Genomic DNA, 22,183 nt, shown 5'->3' with positions numbered 1-22,183 from the left:
AAGTTGAAATTAACATTAGTCCCTGTGGTCTTTCTAAACACATAGCTCGACTTGCAGGTTAAAACCTCAGGTTTAGGCCATGGAAGTAGAACCTCCTGTCAATGGATTCTTGTTCAAATAGAATACGGATGGGTTACAGATTGTTACACTGGATATATTGCTAAAACACAAGGAAGAAAAACAACAGTTGCTTTTATACCATTGCAATTCAGCCAACGTACCACCGACTTACCCAGTGTATGTCGTGTTAGCTTCAGACCTCTTGTCTCTTAATATACCCCCGAACTACGTAGCAAAATGTAGAGCTGTTTGTCTCCGGTCTGGTATTGCGGATTTCATTATTTTCGGGTTCGTCTCTGGTTTAGTATTGCAGATTTCACTATTTTCGGGCATCGCAAAAAATTTCTATGTTACGAGTTTGTGTGTATTTCTAAGATACATTCTCTTTGATCAGTAATCAACCGAAGTTAAATTACTTTGTCACCAAGGGTTTCAGTTTTGTGTCATACTGAGATTTATGACGAACTTGCTCATTATAAATACAATCGACTTCCTCATTTTTTTTTTATCAAATAAACAACTCATATATAACAACTAGTCTATTGTAAGTTCTGTCGAACTCACGAACTCCACTTACAAAGAAAAAACTTATGCCACTAGATTAAATGATACTGGGCGAGTGGGCGACTTTCTCGTTGGTTCAATCAAAAGAAGGTGATATTTCGATAAAAAATAAAAAATAAAGATTTATCTAAAGTCATCAAAGAGAATAGCGATAATTTTAGGATTTGGTGAGCAAATAAAAATAAATACGAGGAAACCAGGAGTGAGTTGCAACACCTCCGGCGGGAACAAACAGCAGTCATCTCCTTTCTGCTCTCTAGAGTCTAGAGGAAAACAAGAGGGTGCAAAATCAATGAGGGCCATCCGTTAAACACTTATTACTGTATGCCATGGCCAAATTGATTGCCAAGTCGTTTGCTTCAACTCGATCGATATCAACCTCCACTCATCTCTCTCAGAGACTTAATCAAACAGGTAAGGCCGCCCTCGTCTTCTAACTTCAATTTCTGCAACTGGGTCTCAATGTTTCTGGGTCAAACAGCATCTCTGTATTCGCATAAAGCCAATGTTGTTATTGAATTACCCAGTTAAAGATGCCTAGATAGTTTTCTTGGTAAGCTTGTATCTCTGTATTTGGCATGGTTCTCTGAGTGTGCTGACATTCAAGTTGTAATTTTGTTGTCAACTTAACAGAAAATGAGATAGTTAAGATGTTCCGGTTGCCTAATGCATCGGACAGCTTTCCCATGAGTAGAAATATGCCAGGGAAGGACCCTTCTGTGAGGACACTGGATGACAGGTTCACAAAGATTTTGAAAATTTTCAAGTGGGGGCCTGATGCCGAAAAGGCCTCGGAAGTGCTGAAGCTGAGAGTGGATCATAGGTTGGTTCTCGCGGTTCTCAAGATTGATGTCGAGGCCATTGTTAAGGTTAAGTTTTTCAAGTGGGCTGGGAAGAGAAGGAATTTTCAACACAATTCAACCACATTTATGGCGTTGATCCGTTGCTTGGACGAGGCTGGTATGGTTGGTGAAATGTGGAAAGCCATTCAGGAGATGGTTCCAAGTGCACGTGTGATCGATCCAGCTGAATTGTCTGAGATTATAAGAATCTTGGGAAGGGCTAAGATGGTCAACAAGGCACTATCTGTCTTCTACCAAATCAAAGGCCACAACTGCACGCCAACAGCTCATAGTTACAACTCCATGATCTTAATGCTGATGCAAGAAGGTCATCATGAAAAGGTCCATGAGCTCTATAATGAGATGTGTAATGAGAGTAACTGTTTCCCGGACACAGTCACATACAGTGCACTAATATCTGCATTTGGGAAATTGGGTCGTGATGATTCTGCAATTAGGTTGTTTGATGAGATGAAGGATAACGGTTTACATCCAACTGCAAAGATTTATACTACCCTATTGGCAATCTTTTTCAAGTTGGGCAAGGTTGAGAAAGCTTTAAGTCTAGTTCAGGAGATGAAAGAGAATGGCTGTCCGCCTACTGTTTTTACTTACACTGAATTGATAAAGGGGCTAGGGAAATCTGGGAGGGTTGGAGATGCTTATGTCATATACAAAAACATGCTGAAGGAGGGTTGTAAGCCTGATGTTGTGCTCATGAACAATTTGATAAACATTTTGGGAAAGGAAGGTCGCATAGAAAATGCTATTAATCTTTTCAATGAGATGGACATTTTGCGTTGCACACCTAATGCGGTGACTTATAACACGATAATTAAAGCTTTATTTGATTCCAAAGCTCCAGCTTCAGTTGCAGCTTCATGGTTTGAGAAGATGAAAGTGAATGGTGTTATTCCGAGCTCTTTTACCTATTCGATTCTGATAGATGGTTTTTGCAAAACAAATAGAGTTGAGAAAGCTTTGTTGCTTCTTGAAGAGATGGATGAAAAGGGATTCCCCCCTTGTCCAGCTGCGTATTGCAGCCTGATCAACAGTCTTGGAAAAGCAAAGCGGTATGAAGCTGCAAATGAGTTATTTCAAGAATTGAAAGAAAACTGTGGACGTGCAAGTGCTAGAGTATATGCCGTGATGATTAAACATTTCGGAAAATGTGGGCGTCTTGATGAAGCTCTGGATCTTTTTCACGAGATGAAGAAACTTGGATGCAATCCGGACGTATATACTTATAATGCCCTGATGTCAGGGATGGTCAGGGCTGGTATGATAGATGAGGCACTTTCCTTGCTTAAAACCATGGAAGAAAGGGGCTGTGTTGCAGACATAAACTCACAAAACATCATTTTAAATGGCTTGGCTAGGGCAGGTGGCCCAAAGAGGGCTTTAGAAATGTTTTCAAAGATGAAGCATTCCAAGATTCAACCAGATGCAGTTTCTTATAACACTATTCTTGGTTGTCTCAGTCGAGCTGGCTTGCTTGAAGAGGCTGCAAAGCTGATGAAAGAGATGACTTCAAAAGGTTTTCAATATGATCTCATCACCTACTCATCAATACTTGAGGCAGTTGGCAAGGTTGATGAAGCTGATATGACTTCCTTAAGGGGATCTGGTATGATATAATTTCTTTTCTTTTTACCAGTGCTAATTGGGTCTATTTCACATGGTTGAAGACTTGCTTAAAAGTTTCTTATGGTGTCAACAATTGAAAGCTAGCAATTTCTGTTGATATATGCATGTATCATTGTTTAGATATACATCTATCATGTTTAGTTTCTTATGGCGTTGATGTCTCTTTAGTATCTGCACATACACACTACACATATAGCAGTAGAAATTTAAACTGTCCTAAACACTAGTATATCATAGAATAGCACTGCATTATCATAATGTCATATAAAGTGATGAATAAGCACTAGGACTAACAGTATTATTGTTTAATTGTGATGAAAATCTTCTCTCTTTCACATAAATTCACACAGAGCATGTTCATAAATTTGAGATTTTTATTAGAGTATATGGATTAGTGTATATTCTTAATATGACTGATATTTACTATGTATAGCAATCAAATATAGTCTTACTGGCATAAACCTGCTGCTCAATTCTCTCATGGAAAAACTGATTCTTCTGCAGGAAACACGCTCTCTTAAATCCCAGTGGCATGGCATCTGTCCTGATCGACAACCTAGTAACCTTTCTTTTAGATCAAAACCTGGTAAAGCTGAGGGCCTGCCGTTCACACAAGTGATTGCAATCCAAGTACTTTTACACATTATATGAATGAGGCTTGCTCTGTCACTTGATAGTTTGCACTGTTTCATGTAACATTGTAGGCTATGAAAGAGATAGACATATACTTTAGTGTTCACATAAAATAGCTTTCTAATTTTCTATAATATGAAAATATGAAATGATTATGAATTCTAAATGTTCATCCATTGCCTGTTTTATAGGGAATATTGATGATTACATTGGTTGACTCAGCAACTTAACACGTATGCCCGCCCCCATTTTAAATAATTATTAACTACTTGGCTTTATAAGGCACTTCCTTTTAACGTGCCTTTGGGGCTCTGTGGATGCAGAGCCTCAGTTCCACAGTCCAACTCTAGAGGCACTCCTGATGGTAACGCCTAACGCTGCCTTCATGCTAGCAGCCTTTATGTACTCTTAGTGTGGAGTAAGTTATAATCAAATTTGTAATGATGGGTGGCATGAGAAGATTGACAAGTGAGTTATGATCAAGATGTTGATAGAGTTCTTCAAAAAGGTGCCCAGGAGAACTATGAGTGCAAGTGAGTGCGTCACCAGGGGGTGGTGCTTTGCAATGTGCAATTCTTAGTCGAACCTTCAAAGTCCAAGAGTTTCAGGTAAATTTTCATCCCTTCTATTGTTAAATCTTTTTATTCTTGTTTCTTTGGTTCAATTCCTGTTTCCTAAGTACGCTGCTGTACTCTTGCAATTATTTTTGTTTCTTCCCAATGTATATATCTGGTGCACTATTTAATAACCTGACGGTGAATGAGAGGTTCCTGTTCTTGATTGCTTTATCCTGGAAAAGTTACTACTCTAGCTTTCAAGTCCCATTCCAAGATTAAGGCTCTTACATTTACAGATCTGGCATGGTTTCAGTTGATGTGAAGTAGTATGCTTATGGTAGTTATTTTAAGGCACCTGCAAATACCTATACAGTGAGCAGACATGTTGGATATGAAATCTCAGACTTGTATGCTCTTATTAGTCATGTGGCTGGGTCGTTGGCCACATTTAGTGACATCTCATTGTATATGTGCACATGAGTCCTTTCCAATCTACTAAAAGTGAGTGAAAATAATGGAAGGTCAAAGCTCGCTTAAATATGATGGAATTGTCTCTGGATTCAGCCACTGTATGTTTGTCAAAAATCTTGTGCAAAAATCTTCATAGTTGATTGTTGTTGTTGTTGCTGTTTTTTAATTTTAAAAGCGAGTGAAAAGAATGGAAGGTCAAAGCTCGCTTGAATATGCATGGAATTGTCTCTGTGGATTCAGCCGCTGTATGTTTGTCAAAAGCCTTGTGCTTTTAAATCTTCGTGGTTGATTGTTGTTGTTGTTGTTGCTGTTTTTAGTTTTACTTTTTAGGTTATTATTATTAATTGTTTTTGTTGTTGTTGCTGTTGGTTTTATTTTTACTATTGATTTTAAATCTTAGTTGTTTCTTTCAAATTTGTTGTAGCTTTCAGAAGAGGAGGAAGTTGAGGTTCGTGTCCCAAAAGAGCATCCAAAGGAGGCTACTAAGATGGAGAGTCTTGAGACCCCCAGCGATGCGGTTCCCCAACTGCTGATGAGGTAGATGTAATCAAGATGCTGAGGGTCCTGCTTATGCTCGGTGCTGAAAATTGTGTTCCCGAATCAGGAGCCAAGCCTATGCAGATGGAAACAGATACTAAGGTCAGTAGTCTTTTGTAAAGTTAGCTTATGGAGGAATGGCTCCAGCTGATGTGCAGAAGGCAATATAAATGAGTATGAGAGGGCTTTAGAAGATCATGTTATGGAAGAAACAAAAGACATGAAAACAAGGATCTTGGTTTTTGTAAATACGTTGAATATGTACTGAAGTGATTTGAAAAAGTTGCAAGAATGAAGCAAATTCAGACTAATCAGTCAGAAGTCTTTCGTCTTACATATTGGCAAATGTTACCATGATTTTCCAGCTACACATATGAAGCCTGAGATACAGACCTACTTCTGTTTAAGTGGCTTTAGTTCTTAGAAAGAGAGCAAGTCCACAAACTTGGAATCCTATGAAGATTGTTACTCTGATTAATCATGAGTATTGACTTGATCCTTCTATAAAGCAAAGAAATGTATCAGTGATAACTAGGAGGCTTGTCAGTGGCATGGTGTTTTCATTGCAACATATTAATGGCTTACACAGGGCTGCAGTCATCTCTAGAACCTATATATGGTTTTATATTATAATTGGAACAAAGAGCTGAAATAAGACCTTTTCAGTCAAGACTGGGACCTATGACTTTTAAGGTCTGAGGGGCAATGTTTGATTTGGGAGGCTCGTGCCTCACTTGAAAGAAATGGTAGGATTTGCCGCCTAAGATTAGCCCAAAATATGAGCCTTTCTCGAGTTCCCGGTATTCGAGCTACATTGTTAGATATGGGACCGGGTCAAGGAAATTCTCAAGTATATCATGATTCCAAATTGACATGAATCAGAAGAATTATCTCATGTAATCATTGTAGGAGGCAAGCAAAGGATGTGCCATGCAACACGACAAGCTGACATCCAACGTGAAGAGCTTGAGAGTTCCAAAGTGTTGTGTTGTGTAGGTGGAAGCTGGAGTCAGTTCACAGTGTGAAGACATCTTTGATTTGCAGATGCAGCATCAGTAGATGGAAGTCCACTTTGAAGGAAGAGTTTCTAATGCGCATGACAATTAGCTCAGAACATCAGTTCAGTTGGTCCAAGCAACCACATTGTTGCTTCAAATGGTGGCAATGTGCTGCAAGAGGATTACTACCACACTTGCAAACTTATATTTTGGGATGATCATCAACATAAGTTGGCAAGTATCGAGTATGTCCTTTTTGTGTTGGTTCATGACAATAACATGGAATTATAATTTTTGTCTTTGGATACTGAAATTGCTGGACTGCTACGCCCTTTTATGATTGTAAATTTGTCCGACAATTACAATTATGAAGTTACCCTTATTGTTATTCAGAACATTTTGGATCAGTTTGTTTTGTTTGTTTGATTTGATGCTTATTTCAAATTATAGCAGATTAATTGGAATTGCAAAGTTGTGGCATCCCAAGCTTTGGGTTTTATGGATGAATTGGGTAGTTTGGGAAGGATACTCTAATTTAAAGGTTCTTGGTAATCATGCAGCTTTGGACCAGAACTGAGCTTATCATGCAGCAACGAATGGACCTGGGCATCCCTATCTTGATGTCATACTCCCATGCATGATTTTTAGCTAAAAATCCTGGCCCCGGCAATCATTAGTAAACAGATGACAACTGAGTAGATAAATACAACAGCAACGTGGAACCAAGATGGATTATAATGGCAGCGAAATAGAAGTAATTCGAAAATTTTCTTATACATTAATTCATAAACATCAACAAAGGGGTGAAAGGCCCTTAATTGTTTCAACAACATTACGGACAAATAATAATATCACTCGCTAGCAATTTCAGCAGGGACGGCCATCTTGTAGCATTTTCATGAACTTAGCTGGTACTATCTACATAACGGGTACCTTTTCTGCATTTTCAATCCCCTATCGAATTCAATCTCATCTTCTCTAGTTCTACCATGGGGTGCCTTTTACTAATTTTGATCTTCCGATATATCCCCAAATAAATTTCTGAATACAATCAGCAAGCAATCTAAAGGAAGACGGCTCATCATGATTCCTTCCAAACCTTCTCTTCCATCATCCTCATCTCATCAAACACATTTGCAAAGGTTCCTACACCCTCCTGAGTTCATAGTCCAGACCACATGAGAGGCCGGCTTGCTATTGTGACATTCATATTAGCTTATCCAACTTCTTGAAAGAAACACACGCTTTTGGCACCAGCAGTCTCTGCAAACTTGATATTCTCCTATATGTACAAGTGTACAACAGCAATTGCCCGTCCTTTTTAATATTTGACCTCTGACAACCTGTTCCTACTCCTTACAACAAAGACTCCATTTCAAATGTTGAAGAAACAAGTCACCCCAAGCATCTACTAAAACAAATCTCTCATGGTCAGTCCAATCTGCAAGTGAAATCTGGCCACATGTGATAGTATTGTCTTCTTACCCAACTCTTCATCCTCCTCATTGTCATCAACATAGTCACCACTACCAACTGGGCTAAAATATGAACCACTTCAATAAGAAACCTAACCCTGCAGGTGACCCAAACCATACAGATTGGCAGCATACCTTACCTCATCTTCAGTGTCATCCATTAATAAAATTAAACTCGCAAAGCATCCATACTCACTTAAGCCCCCACCACCACAGTTTCTTACTGCGCTTAACAACCACAACCCCCTCTCTTCATAGAACTAAAACCGAAATCAACCAAGTCCATGAGTCTTTGTTTTCATAATCTCAACAACTTCTATTAAAACAAAAACACAGCAAAAACCCCATGAATATCTTTCTAACAGTAACTTGTTTTTCAATCAAAATATCTGGTGAGAAAATCCCATTGTATGGAAAAACAGTCAATAAGAGAACAACATAAGAATTCCACACCTACCAAGCATGTCTCAAGTCATTAGGCATGATTACCTTTTAATATGGAATGAAAAGCATCATCGAAGCAGCTTCAGCACCATTGGCAGTCCGAAAAACTTAGGTCCTCATGGTAAAATTTGGATTATAACAAAACTAGAGAGATAGGGAAAGCAAGAAAACAAACTAGTAAAGGAACCCGCTTATCAACATGACATCATAAAACATTAGTACCAGATATTGGACATTCAAGAACATTCAAACAAAACTTGAAAAAGGAAACATTAGTGAAAACATAATGAAGTTTAACATAAGCACCCAAAATCATATTGTTTTAGATGGAATCTCCAACGTGAGAGCAGTTAACTGAAGTTCCAGCTCATGTCACTGCAAAGGTCATAACAGTACAGCAAGGTTAAAGATGTGAGTCCCAAACGTCAAGAGGTAAGAAATCAGGTTCACAAGAGCTCCAAGAAACATCAGTCCTGTAAAAGTTTTACATAACGGCAACGAAGCAATGTCAAGTACAAAAAAAGAAATGCAAGATAATAACAAAACTATAAATTTCATTAACACCATCCCTGCATTAGGGCTTTTCAAGGTGATCCAATTAACTATAAAAGCAATGGCACACAGAGAAAAAAAAGCAATCATTACAAAATCATTCTTTATTTATATCCAAAGGGGAGGAGGAGAGCCTCATGGTAGTTTTTGTCCGCAATAAAACAAATGAAAATTTTGGGTGCCATATCCAGATTCCAAAACTTTCTCGGAGGAACACATACTTACAATGATGGCATGATCATCTGTCTGTAAACAACCCTCATCTATAGAACAAGTGGAAGTCCCGGATTAAACTAAAACCAAGAGAAGTTGAAATATTAAAGGGCAAATGACAAGGGCACACACACCGTACCTCCCCACCCCCCTAACAAAGCAGGAGGGAGCTGAAGGTTCTGAAAAGCCCTCCTCAGTCCAATACATGGAAGTCTCCATCCTTAGAGGGCTATATTTATTTTGTAGAGGCATAGACACAGCCAAACAGGCATATTTTTGTAGACTTATACTTTTACAGACATAAAGATACAAATCCTGAAGTCAAAACATGCAGGCATTGCATACTGTCATAGCAGATGTATTATGGCCTGTGTAGAGCTGCTTTACCTTTTCAAATATATTTGTATATATATAAGTCAAATAGAAGCACATATGCTCGTATGTAACAGTAGAACTATTTCAGAAAAAAAAAAAAAAAACTTTTTGAAAAACTTATAAAACTGTCAAAACTTGGGCAAAACATCCCAATTTATAACCCAAGGTAAAACACAAACACAGGTTCAGGAAGATTTCATGGGAGCAAAGAGTGATTAATTCATACATCTCCAAACATTCTCTGCTAACTAAACATAAAACTGAATGCAGCTCAAACTGCAAGTTGGAAGAAGTTCTAGAAACTGCAGAAATCTGATATCACTGTGAGTTGCAATGGCCAGCTAGTTGAATCAATCATAGTATCAAACATTGAGCAAAGCGAAATTATGCATCCAACAGATAACAAAACATAATATGTATAAACAGGAATGGAACAAACAGTGTGCAGTGCATACCTTCAACTTAGAATAATACAAAAGGTACTATATCATTTCATCTCCGCCATGAACTTTCTCATAATCTGCATCTGCACCGTGAGTTGCTTTATCTGCAGAAGAAGTAGGAGGAAGAACAGGAGTACTTGTGGCCCATGGCACATTACCAATGCTCTGGGATTGGTCTGCAGTTGAACCAGGTACAGGTCTGGGGGCAGGAGGTGGTGGAACTGCATTGTAGTAAGATGGGTAACCATATGCAGATGTAGGATAAGCATGTTGGCCATTTGTTGGCATTGTGTATATATTAGTTGGTGCAGATTGGGTATATCTTTCAGATTGAACCCCTGGACGAGGAAAACTCTGTTGTGCTTCACTTAACGTCACTGGCTGAGGTGATGCACCAGGAGGAGGAGGGTATTGTGCACTGTAAGCAGCCATAGGTAGACCCGGCGTGGGAGGAGGATACATGGTTGAACCTGGAGGAGGGGGAGGTGGAGAAGCATAAGGAGAATACGGATGAGGAACAGGGGGTCCCCAAGGAACTGGAGTTCCTGCATAGCTAGTAGATGGTACAGTCCAAAGAGGGCCACCTGGGGTAAATTGCTGGGATGGATAAGCACCAACAGGCTGGCTTGAGACCGGGTATGGTGACATTGCCGAAGCTGGTGGTCCAGGAGACACAACAGGTTGTTGAGACTTGCCAGCAACTCTGACAGCAATGGTTCGACCCTCGAGGGAAAAACCATTCATGCTTGCAATTGCACTATTAGCCATCCGAACATCAGCGTACTTCACAAATCCATAACCTTTACTCAATCCAGTAGCCCGGTCCTTAATAACTTTGCACATCACAATATTACCGAAACGTGAAAACAACCCGATCAAACCATCATCATCAAGAGTAGGTGGCAAGTGCCCAATGTACAAATTTGTGTCATCATATTCCCTGCTAGGCTTCAATCCAGTTGAGCCCAATCCTGGATGTGCTGTACTGCTAGCATTCCCAGCATTGCTAACCCAAGGAGGACTGCTTACTGAACTGCCTGCGCCAAGAGCCAAAGTAGCAGTCTGCTTAGTTGCTGATTCAGGCATTGTCCCACCTAACTCAGCCAAAAAGTTCCGGTACTCATCATCCATTTTCTTCCCATTCGTACCCTTCACTGGACAATCAATAGTTGGATGCCCACCATCACCACATATCTTACAAAGAACATCGCTCTTAAACGTTGAAGTTCGTGAGGGACAGGCATTCTGATGGTGCCCCGGCTCACCACATAACCTACAAAACTCCTCTTCCCTAATAGTCCCATTCAACAATGCGAGTTCCTTAAGCTGCTGCCTCTTATGCTCATTCAACACCTCATCCACAGGCTGCAACAGCTTCTCTACCATCCCAGCTGCGGCATCAACAGCCTCCTGCGTGTCGGCCTCAACCAAAACATGCAAGTCCTCATTTTCAGACGGGTCAGGCTTCGAATCCCTCTTCTGTTGCGACCTACCCTCTTTCACCGACCCTCTACCCCTAATGACAATCTTAGCACCAGTCTCCTTCTCCATCCTCTTCTGGGTATTCCCCCTCGGGCCAATGATAAGTCCCATAAAACTATAACCAGGGTACTCTTTCACGGGTATGTACAGCTTCTTGTGAAGCTTGGGCGGCCTGTAATCCGCCGGAGGCTTAAATGTAGGGTTCCTCTTAATAATCTGAGTAATAATTTCCTGCCTCTCTTTGTTCAACCTCTCACGCGCACGAAACTCTCTTGTATTAATCCTAATTCCAAAGTTATCATACACCGGCTCCGGCGACGGAGACCTATCCCCTTCCGGGCGATCATCTAAAGGCAAACCGGAAGACAACATCCTACTAATCTCAAGATGCCTATGTAAGAATTAAAAGAATTAATTATGGGTTAGTGGTTTAACCACTAAGAATTAATTATGGGTTAGTGGTTTAATCATTATTTGGTGGATTAGCCATTAACGTGTTGGTCTCCAACACTACTCACACTAACAATTAATTATGGATCATATGAAGTAATTGGGATTATGGTGTATTCCATATATGATTTAATAGACTAAATGATTGAATCCTAATCGGTCAATTCTATTTCCATGATGGATGGAAATAACTTATGTTATTAATAGAAAGGTCCTCTCTCACCCTACAAATACCAAGTGCACAATTCCATCAGTGTGTGCAAGATAGAAGTACAAAAAAACACGTATGAAAGCTTAAGGTGCAAGGGCTAAGAGAGAAACCATTTCTTTTGGATTGACGATCTCGCCAAGTTCCTACATATTGATACACTACATATTGCTCTAATGGAACAAGGTATGTAGTTTATGTTTCCGCATTACGATTATTTTTGTGAGATCATGTAAGTTCTAGATCTTGACTTTATGTATCAAAATTCTTACATGTGGTATCAGAGCATGGTAATAAGAGCTTTCATGATTCTCCGTTAATGGAATACATATTGTTTTGTTGTTCATATATTTCCTGCCGCATTTATATGCGTATGAATTTTATTTACAACAAATATATTCATATGTTAATCTGTTTATTCATTTAAAGCTTATTAGACTTGCATCTTATGTATTTTGCTATAAGACCATAATGGAATAAAAGAATGGATATGGTACTATAAGCACAAATGAAAAATAATGGCATTACGCTAGCAGTTTTGTTTTGCTGGTTTTATGAGTGTCAATTTTGATTGTTTATTTCATCTAACTTTTGAATTCATAATATGGCGGTTTGTTAATCACCAAAGTGGTCAAACCAAGTAAGGTCTCATGAATATCAAATTAGATGATTATCAATTGCTTATGATATTGATGCATATGAAATGAAATAAAATAAAAAAAAATTGCCTTGTAAAGTTTTAAGGCTTACTCATAAGCGTATTGATTTTCATTATTCATAAGAATTTAAGAATCACCCAAAGGTAGATTAACCATTCATATGATTAATGAATAGAATGGAGTTTTTGATATATATCCTGTTAGATTATTTTTGGAGATCCAAAGATTACAAACTTGTCTGATTAGGAATATACTCATTACTCAAATGACGATAAATGCATTTTTTTTTAGTTAAATATCTGCATGATAACTACCCAAAGGAGTATTATGTTGATATACTTACTGTTTATACGTGTTTAAAGACTCAAAGAATTAATGTTGTGAGCCCTTGTATTATTGTGTTGCAGCTCATGTTTCGCTTCATTCACATGCTTCGTCTATTCCAGTGCTTAATGGATTGAATTTCTCGGATTGGTGTGAACAAATTCAGTTTCACTTAGGTGTTCTGGATCTAGATTTGGCACTCCAAACCGAGAAACCTGCAGATCTAACTAATGAAAGCACAAATGAAGAAAAGACTTTCCATAAGGCCTGGGAAAAGTCAAATAGACTGAGCATTATGCTAATGCGAATGACTATAGCAAACAACATAAAGACTACACTTCCTAAAGCTGAAATTGCTAAGGAATTCTTGAAGAACATTGAGGCTCGTTTCAAGAGTGCTGACAAGTCTCTTGCAGGGACATTAATGGCTGAACTTACCACCAAGAAATTTGATGGTAGGAGAGGCATGCATGAGCATGTTCTTGAAATGACTAATCTGGCAGCAAAATTGAAGGCCTTGGGAATGAATGTGGATGAGTTCTTTCTTGTTCAATTTATTTTGAACTCCTTGCCTCCTCAGTATGAAGCATTTCAGATTAACTATAACACTATTAAAGATAAGTGGAACGTTAATGAATTGTCAAGTATGCTTGTTCAAGAGGAAGGAAGGCTTAAGCAACAAGAACAAAATTCAATTCATCTTGTAGGTCATGGAGCTGAAAGAAAATTTGGAAGAAAACCTGGAAAGGGTGCTAAGAAAGGACCACCAAAGAACAATGGACCTGTTGATGCTGCTCAGGCTCCTAATAAGGGACTGAAGGACAAATGTCATTTCTGTAGAAAGGAAGGACATTATCAATATGATTGCCCAAAACGTAAGGCATGGTTCGAAAAGAAAGGTAGGCCTTTGGCTTATGTATTATTCGAATCAAATTTAGCTGAAGTTCCTTATAATACTTGGTGGGCTGACTCAGGTGCTACTGTTCATGTTTCTAATTCGATGCAGGGATTCCTTACAACCCAAAGCCTAAATCCAAATGAAAATTTTATCTATATGGGAAATCGGGTGAAAGCACCAGTTGAAGCCATTGGAACGTTTCGTTTGATTTTAGATACCGGCCACTATTTGGATTTGTTTCAAACTCTTTATGTTCCGACTTGTTCTCGGAATTTAATTTCTGTTTCCAAACTTGATCTTGATGGTTTTACTTTCAATATTGGTAATAAAAGTTTGGGTTTGTTTAAGAATAAATCTTTTGTTGGTTCTGGTATTTTGACTGATGGGTTGTATAAAATTAAGCTTGATGGTCTTTTTGCTGAAACACTTTTAACCCTACATCCTAAGGTTGGAACTAAACGTAGCTTGATAGATGAATCTTCCTCTTTCTTGTGGCACAAAAGGCTGGGTCATATATCCAGAGAAAGAATGGAGAGATTGGTAAAGAATGAGGTTCTTCCGAACCTAGATTTTACTGATTTCGGTGTTTGTGTGGATTGCATTAAGGGAAAGCAAACCAAACACACAAAGAAAGGTGCCACAAGAAGTTCTAAGCTTCTTGAAATTATTCACACAGACATTTGTGGACCTTTTGATGTTCCATCTTTTAGTGGAGAAAAATATTTTATCACCTTTATAGATGATTTTTCACGTTATGGTTATATCTATCTATTGAATGAAAAGTCTCAATCTGTAAATGCCCTTAAGGTATTCATCACTGAAGTTGAAAGACAACTAGATAGAAAAGTAAAAATTGTAAGATCAGATAGAGGTGGTGAATTCTATGGAAGGTATGATGAATCAGGACAACTTCCTGGTCCTTTTGCTAAGTTCCTTGAAAAGCATGGCATTTGTGCTCAATACACTATGCCAGGAACGCCACAGCAGAATGGTGTTGCTGAAAGGCGTAATCGTACTCTTATGGATATGGTTAGAAGTATGTTGAGTAATTCAACATTACCTATATCATTGTGGATGCATGCTTTAAGAACCGCTGTATACTTACTAAATAGAGTTCCTAGTAAGGCAGTTCCAAAGACTCCTTTTGAACTGTGGACGGGAAGGAAACCTAGTTTAAGGCATCTACATGTTTGGGGATGCCCTGCAGAGGTTAAGCTCTATAATCCACAAGAAAAGAAATTAGACTTTAAAACAAAAAGTGGTTACTTCATTGGTTACCCAGAAAAGTCTAAAGGATATAGGTTTTATTGTCCTGACCAAAGTACAAGAATTGTTGAAGCCGGAAATGCTAGATTCATTGAAAATGGTGAAATTAGTGGGAGTGAAAAGAGGGAAGTGATTATTCAAGAAGTTAGGATGCAGTTTTCTGCACCTATTTCTTCTCAAAGAAATGTTGTTCCTCTAGTTGTTGAACAGCCTAACGACAATGAACAACAAATGAATAATCAAGAAATGAATGACCAAACCCCACATAATGAAATCATTGACAATGAATTTGTAGCACAAGAACCACAAGAAATAGGAGTAAGACGGTCTCAAAGAAATAGAAGACCTGCTATTTCGAATGATTATGTGGTATACTTGCAAGAATCTGAATTTGACATTGGGTCAAGTAAGGATCCATTTTCTTACTCACAAGCCATTCAGTGTGAGAATTCTGAGAAATGGATTGATGCTATGAATGATGAACTGAAATCAATGGACCAAAACAATGTTTGGGAACTCGTTGAGTTGCCTGAAGGATGTAAAAGAGTTGGGTGTAAATGGGTTTTCAAAACCAAACGCGACTCTAATGGCAACATAGAACGATATAAAGCTAGACTTGTAGCCAAAGGTTTCACTCAGAAAGAAGGCATTGATTACAAAGAAACCTTCTCTCCTGTTTCTAAGAAGGACTCTCTCAGAATTATTTTAGCACTTGTAGCTCATTTTGACTTAGAGTTACATCAAATGGATGTGAAAACGGCTTTTCTAAATGGGAACTTAGAGGAGGAAGTCTTTATGAATCAACCTGAAGGCTTCTCATCATCAGAAGGAAAGGAACACATGGTCTGTAAATTAAAGAAATCGATATATGGACTTAAACAAGCTTCGCGACAATGGTACCTCAAGTTTAATGATACTGTTGTCTCCTTCGGTTTTAAGGAAAACATTGTTGACCGATGTATATACCTGAAGGTCAGTGGGAGTAAGTTTATATTTCTGATTTTATATGTTGATGATATTTTGCTTGCTAGTAGTGACCTTGGTTTGTTACATGAAACCAAGACTTTTCTCTCTAAGAAATTTGAAATGAAAGATATGGGTGAGGCATCCTACGTGATTGGAATTGAAATATTTCGAGATAGATCACGTGGACTGTTGGGGTTGTCTCAGAAAGCATATATTGAGAGAATTCTAGAGAGATTTGGAATGGAAAAATGTTCACCAAGCATTGCTCCAATTCAGAAAGGGGACAAGTTTAGCCTTAAGCAATGCCCACAAAATGAATTGGAGCGGAAGGGCATGGAAAGAATTCCTTATGCATCCGCTGTAGGAAGTTTGGTTTATGCACAAACTTGTACAAGACCAGACATCAGTTTTGCGGTTGGAATGTTAGGAAGATACCAAAGCAATCCAGGAATGGATCATTGGAAAGCTACAAAGAAGGTGATGAGGTATCTACAAGGAACAAAGGAGTATATGCTCACATATAGGAGATCTGATAACCTTGAGGTAGTTGGTTATTCAGACTCTGATCTTGGTGGCTGTCTTGATACTGGAAAATCAACTTCTGGTTACTTGTTCCTACTAGCTGGAGGGGCAGTTTCATGGAGAAGTGCAAAGCAAACTTGTATCACTACATCTACCATGCAAGCTGAGTTTGTGGCAGTCTTTGAGGCCACCACTCATGCATTGTGGTTGCGGAATTTTATCTCAGGGCTTAGTGTTGTCGACAGTATTGCTAGGCCGCTGAGAATTCATTGTGACAACACCGCAGCTGTTTTCTTCTCCAAAAATGATAGGTATTCTCAAGGTGCTAAACGAATTAATCTAGAATACCTTGCCATGAAGGAGGATGTTCAGAAACAAAGAGTGTCTATTGTTAACATAGGAACAAAACTCATGATTGCAGACCCACTTACAAAAGGGTTAGGACCAAAGGCATTCATTGATCATGCTGAAAGAATGGGTCTTTGTCATAACCCATGACTGTTTCAAAATTTTGGTCTGTAGAATGATTGTTGCTTTTTGCTACACTCTGAGCTCAATAATGAATATGTTTCTGATGAATAATTTTCCTGTTTTCCATTAAATGTACATATATGAGTTAGGATGAATGACAACAGGAACGTCTCTATATGATAGAGGCATAATGGTTGGACCATTAAGAGCCCCTAAATTGTTGGTTACTTTACTAATGATATGGTACATGGAAGGGATTATTTCAATTTGATATATGACCGCCATGACTTACTTTAGTAGGGTGCTTACAATGGTGTGTATGATGATCATATGAAAATAAGGATTCAAACAATTATATTGCGCGCCTAATGTTCGTCTATTAACCCTTCAATTTTCTATCATATGATCCAAGTGGGAGAATGTAAGAATTAAAAGAATTAATTATGGGTTAGTGGTTTAACCACTAAGAATTAATTATGGGTTAGTGGTTTAATCATTATTTGGTGGATTAGCCATTAACGTGTTGGTCTCCAACACTACTCACACTAACAATTAATTATGGATCATATGAAGTAATTGGGATTATGGTGTATTCCATATATGATTTAATAGACTAAATGATTGAATCCTAATCGGTCAATTCTATTTCCATGATGGATGGAAATAACTTATGTTATTAATAGAAAGGTCCTCTCTCACCCTACAAATACCAAGTGCACAATTCCATCAGTGTGTGCAAGATAGAAGTACAAAAAAACACGTATGAAAGCTTAAGGTGCAAGGGCTAAGAGAGAAACCATTTCTTTTGGATTGACGATCTCGCCAAGTTCCTACATATTGATACACTACATATTGCTCTAATGGAACAAGGTATGTAGTTTATGTTTCCGCATTACGATTATTTTTGTGAGATCATGTAAGTTCTAGATCTTGACTTTATGTATCAAAATTCTTACCGCCTACTATTCAAAGCTTGAATTTCAGGATCGAATTCAATACCTCCCATGAACCCCGGCAGCTGAATCACCGGCTTCGGCTCCTCCTCATCGGCCCACCGCGACTTCCTCCTCCGCGCGCCGACGCCGCTCTGGCTTTCCGCCTCCGGCTGGGGGTCCCACCGGCTCCGGCGGCGGCGGCTGCTGGAGGCCTCCTCCTCTCGGCCGGAGAAGTCCCGGTCGGCGCCGAAGTGAGTGTTGGCGGCGAAGCCATTAGCAACCGGTTTGGTCGAGTCGCCGTTCTCAGTAGAAGTATCGGGATTGCGGGAGGGAATTCCGGCACCGGAAGCTAGGGTTTGAGCGCACTGAAGAGGCGAAGGCGGAGGCTTTAAATCTGAGAGCGGGATTGGGATTTCGGAAATGGCGGGAAAATAAGGCGGGTCGTGATCCGGTTCATCATCGTCAATGGGAGGAGGATTAGGGTTTGGTTGGAGAGTTCCCATGGATTCAGATTAGAGAAAACTCTCCAGAGTTTTTTTTTGGGAGAGTCTGTATTCAATTCCAGATTTTGAAGCCTTTACCTTTTAGCGGTTAAAAGGCTTCTTTCTTTTTCTTCTTGAGGGGCTTAACGGTCATTTGACTCTGAGATGGTTTGGGCGCGCTGAAACATAGAAGAAGTTTTCAACGGACCAAGACGACGACGTTTGGGAGTTGAACTGGGTGTTCTAAGGTACGTAGTTGTTCTAATTGGTGATTGTATTTGCTTGGTTTGGTTTTAAGCAATTGGGTCAGAGAACTGGGTTTCTCGTAAATTGGTCATTGCAATGAACTGGATTTCTTGCAATTGGGGAAATGGGATTTCGAAAAACTCGAATGTGTTGCACAAGTTACGAAGCTTATTGAGCTAGATTGGGGAGATTTGATTTGGCATGGTTTTTCTAAGAAGAAGAGCTTATTGTGTTTGTTATAATTTGTCACTGTACGTAAAGAAGTACTGGGATTGCAAGTGGTCATTGTATTTGACCTTGGAGCTTAGCCTTGGTAGGATGTTTCTTAATTTATTCACGCTTGATATTATTCTGTCGTGAATCTTACTGCAAATATATATATCTACTATATATGGTTAATGCAGATGCATGTTTTTTTTTTTTTTTAATGTGAATGCACCTGGGGGCTGGGGTTCTTGATATTGCAGTTGGTTGAAATCTGAGGTGACTAGGCAATATTAGGACAGGGTACTAGCTTATTTTTATGGTAATAGCATCGTGTCCATTACATTTGCGAACATAGATGGTTGCCTTATTACCATGTTTCTATCGAGCTCCATTGCCTGACTACTTTTGCCCAAGGTAATTGTGTACATTAGCATGGATCAGTCTCCCATGGATCAGTTTTTGTCTCGGGGTTCATGATTGTTATGCATTTATTCAATGTTTTTCATAAGAAAGTGACCTAAAGACACCAGAGGAGAACATAAAAGATGTCTATCTTTCATTTTTCAAATGTTCTTGATATACTTAATAAAGATAACTCACTGAACAGCAAGAGATGCACCGTGAAATCCCATTTTGTCTATCCCGAATGGTCAAGGTAATTTCAGTTCTGGTGTCCAGGGTGCTTTCCATGGATCGGCTCAGAAAAAAAGAGGAAAGCTACTGATGCAACAGTACAGTCTCAAAGTCTCTAACTCTCTACTACCACAGTCTAGTTTTCCATGCATAAGTGGAATTTTCCTGCTTGATATAGTGGCGGAACTAGGAGCCGAACCTTGGAGGGGCCGAAAAAAAAAGATACAATAACATAATCATCCCCAACTTCTTTTCTTTTGAAGAATGAATCAATTGTTTTCAGCTTAGCCATGAACCTAGAGTTTCCAAATATGATCATATCAAATTGTAAAGAATACGATTATACGATAAAAATCTAAAATTGAAATTAATAAATAAAAAGTCTATAACGGTTTACACGCACCTTGAGTTCTTTATAGTTTGAAATTGGACTGATCACTGTAGAACAGTAGAAGACAATGTTGTAAAAAAATCTCTATTGTTAACTGACCTTGTAGAGCTTCTTGTAGAAGATGATCTGAAGATGGGTATTGGGTAGAAATAGATTGACTCCCTTTTGGCCTTTTCTTTCTACTTTCTATACTAATGACTATTTAATTACTTATAATAATAAAATATAAAAAGCCTAGAAAGTATAAATGGTGAGGTTGCATGGGACATTCAAAAGCCACCGTGGGAATAGCAAAAAGCTAGAAAAGTAAAGCCTAGAAGTAGGAAAACTAAATTAAATACAGAACAAAACAAATGAGAAGTTTGAAAACTTATAGTTAAAAGGATTAAATTCAGTTTAGTCCCTCAGACTTTAGGCCAAACATCAGTTTGGTCCCTTATCTTTTTTTTTAATCAAACTCATCCCTAATCTCTCGAATTGCATCAACCTCGTCCAAAATTTGAATCCGGCCCCAAATGTGACGTCATCTGCTGAGCTGGAGCAGACAAGGAGGTCCCACAGGAAGGGCATAATGGACATTTCGGATTTAATTTAATTTCTATTTTTTTTCTCTTATTTTCTCTCTCTTCTCTCTCTCGCTCTCTCTCTCACTCACATCTGAAACAGAGCTCCTCTCTCTCTCTCTCTCACATATTCCCAGCCACCATGAACACCGGCCGGCCACCATGAATCTCTGCTCACACCCTCGACCACCTCCACACCCTCGACCAAACTCCACACCCTCATGGTGGAGTGAGAGAGAGCAAGTACCAACCTCTAACATCGACCTCCACTGCTGGCTCTGCTTCCCCCTCGATTTCCTCCCCTTCCGCTCCCCCCACCCCGTCGCCTCCTCCTCTGGCCTCCTCTACCTCTGGGCCGACTCCCGCGACTCTACCAAGTCCCTCGTCGTCTGCAACCCTCTCACCCGCGGCTTCCTCACCTTACCTCAGCTCGGCTCCGCCTGGTCAAGGCACGGCTCCGTCCTCGTAACTCCGCCACCCGCGTCATGGTCCTTACCTAGCTCGCCGCGCTTTACTTCTCCGCCGGCAACCACTGGCTCAAATTCTCTTCCAATCTTCCGTCCAAGCCCCGCAGCCCGATCCTCGTGGCCGACTCGGTCTTCGCGCTCTGCGACGTCGGCTCGCACAAATTTGAGGTTAAATAGGTGCTAGCATTTCATCTTAGGTTGGCAATCTCAGAAGGTGAGCCTCCGCAGTTTCAAGATTTGATTTTTGGCGAAAGATCCTCGCAAATTTTGTTAATTTTGTGAAATTTTAGGGTTTTAGAGATGGGCAAGGACGCCAAGGCCGGAGGAAAAGGCAATGGAAAAGCCGCAGCCGGCACCTGCTGCGACGAGGGCGGCGGCTCTAAGGGAAAAGGAAAGTCCGGCAAGGGCGGAGCTTTCGATGGGCTCGGCACCTGCACGTATGTGAAGGCAAGGCACTTACTTTGTGAGAAGCAGGGAAAGATCAACGAAGCCTACAAGAAGTTGTAGGACGGCTGGCTCGGAAACGGCGATAAGGGTGTGAGCAGAGATTCATGGTGGCTGGGAATATGTGAGAGAGAGAGAGAGAGAGAGAGAGAGAGCTCCTCTCTCTGTTTCAGATGTGAGTGAGAGAGAGAGCGAGAGAGAGAAGAGAGAGAAAATAAGAGAAAAAAAAAATAGAAATTAGATTAAATACGAAATGTCCATTATGCCCTTCCTGTGGGACCTCCTTGTCTGCTCCAGCTCAGCAGATGACGTCACATTTGGGGCCGAATTCAAATTTTGGACGAGGTTGATGCAATTCGAGAGATCAGGGATGAGTTTGATTAAAAAAAAAGATGAGGGACCAAACTGATGTTTGGCCTAAAGTCTGAGGGACTAAACTGAATTTAATCCTAGTTAAAAAATTGGAGAGGGGGGGGGGCCACAAAGGTACAAATATGTAGACTTCGTATATTTAATATATACCTTGTTAAGAAAATGTGAACACGTTGGGGGGGGGGGCCAGGGCCCATACCCGCCCCTATAAGGTTCCGCCATTGGCTTGATAGTCATGAAAACCTGCGCTTATGTCAAAGTGCCATATCATGTGCTTTGAAGTGATCATATCAACCTCATGTCATCACTATGAGAACTTAACGACACAGGTAAGCCTCATCATTTATGCTTCAATTTCAGCAAAGAGGTATATGAAGCATTTGTTT

At 39.6% G+C, this 22,183-nt stretch overlaps 1 protein-coding gene and 1 pseudogene across 6 annotated transcripts; one reads left to right on the top strand and one right to left on the bottom strand.

Annotated features, from left to right (window-relative positions):
* Window positions 1-800: 800 nt before the first annotated feature.
* Window positions 801-6,704, top strand: LOC133725189 (pentatricopeptide repeat-containing protein At3g16010). Of its 6 annotated transcripts, none has more exons than XM_062152344.1 (6): window positions 801-1,038; window positions 1,258-3,093; window positions 3,618-3,699; window positions 3,938-3,979; window positions 4,070-4,354; window positions 5,199-6,704. In XM_062152344.1, the coding sequence occupies exons 1-3, from the start codon at window positions 954-956 to the stop codon at window positions 3,632-3,634; spliced, it is 1,938 nt and encodes a 645-aa protein (XP_062008328.1). In that variant the 5' UTR covers window positions 801-953; the 3' UTR covers window positions 3,635-3,699; window positions 3,938-3,979; window positions 4,070-4,354; window positions 5,199-6,704. The 6 variants fall into 6 exon arrangements, with proteins under 6 accessions (XP_062008328.1, XP_062008327.1, XP_062008326.1 ...); XM_062152343.1 differs by having other exon boundaries at window positions 3,618-3,743; XM_062152342.1 differs by having other exon boundaries at window positions 3,938-4,354.
* A 340-nt stretch (window positions 6,705-7,044) lies between these two features.
* Window positions 7,045-18,551, bottom strand: LOC133725188 (splicing factor-like protein 1; annotated as a pseudogene).
* Window positions 18,552-22,183: the final 3,632 nt, after the last annotated feature.

The sequence above is a fragment of the Rosa rugosa genome, chromosome 1 (genome assembly GCF_958449725.1).
Source record: "Rosa rugosa chromosome 1, drRosRugo1.1, whole genome shotgun sequence".
In the NCBI taxonomy this organism is placed as follows: domain Eukaryota; kingdom Viridiplantae; phylum Streptophyta; class Magnoliopsida; order Rosales; family Rosaceae; genus Rosa; species Rosa rugosa.
Note: the sequence above shows the minus strand (reverse complement) of the source record. Positions and strands in the feature narration are given on the sequence as shown.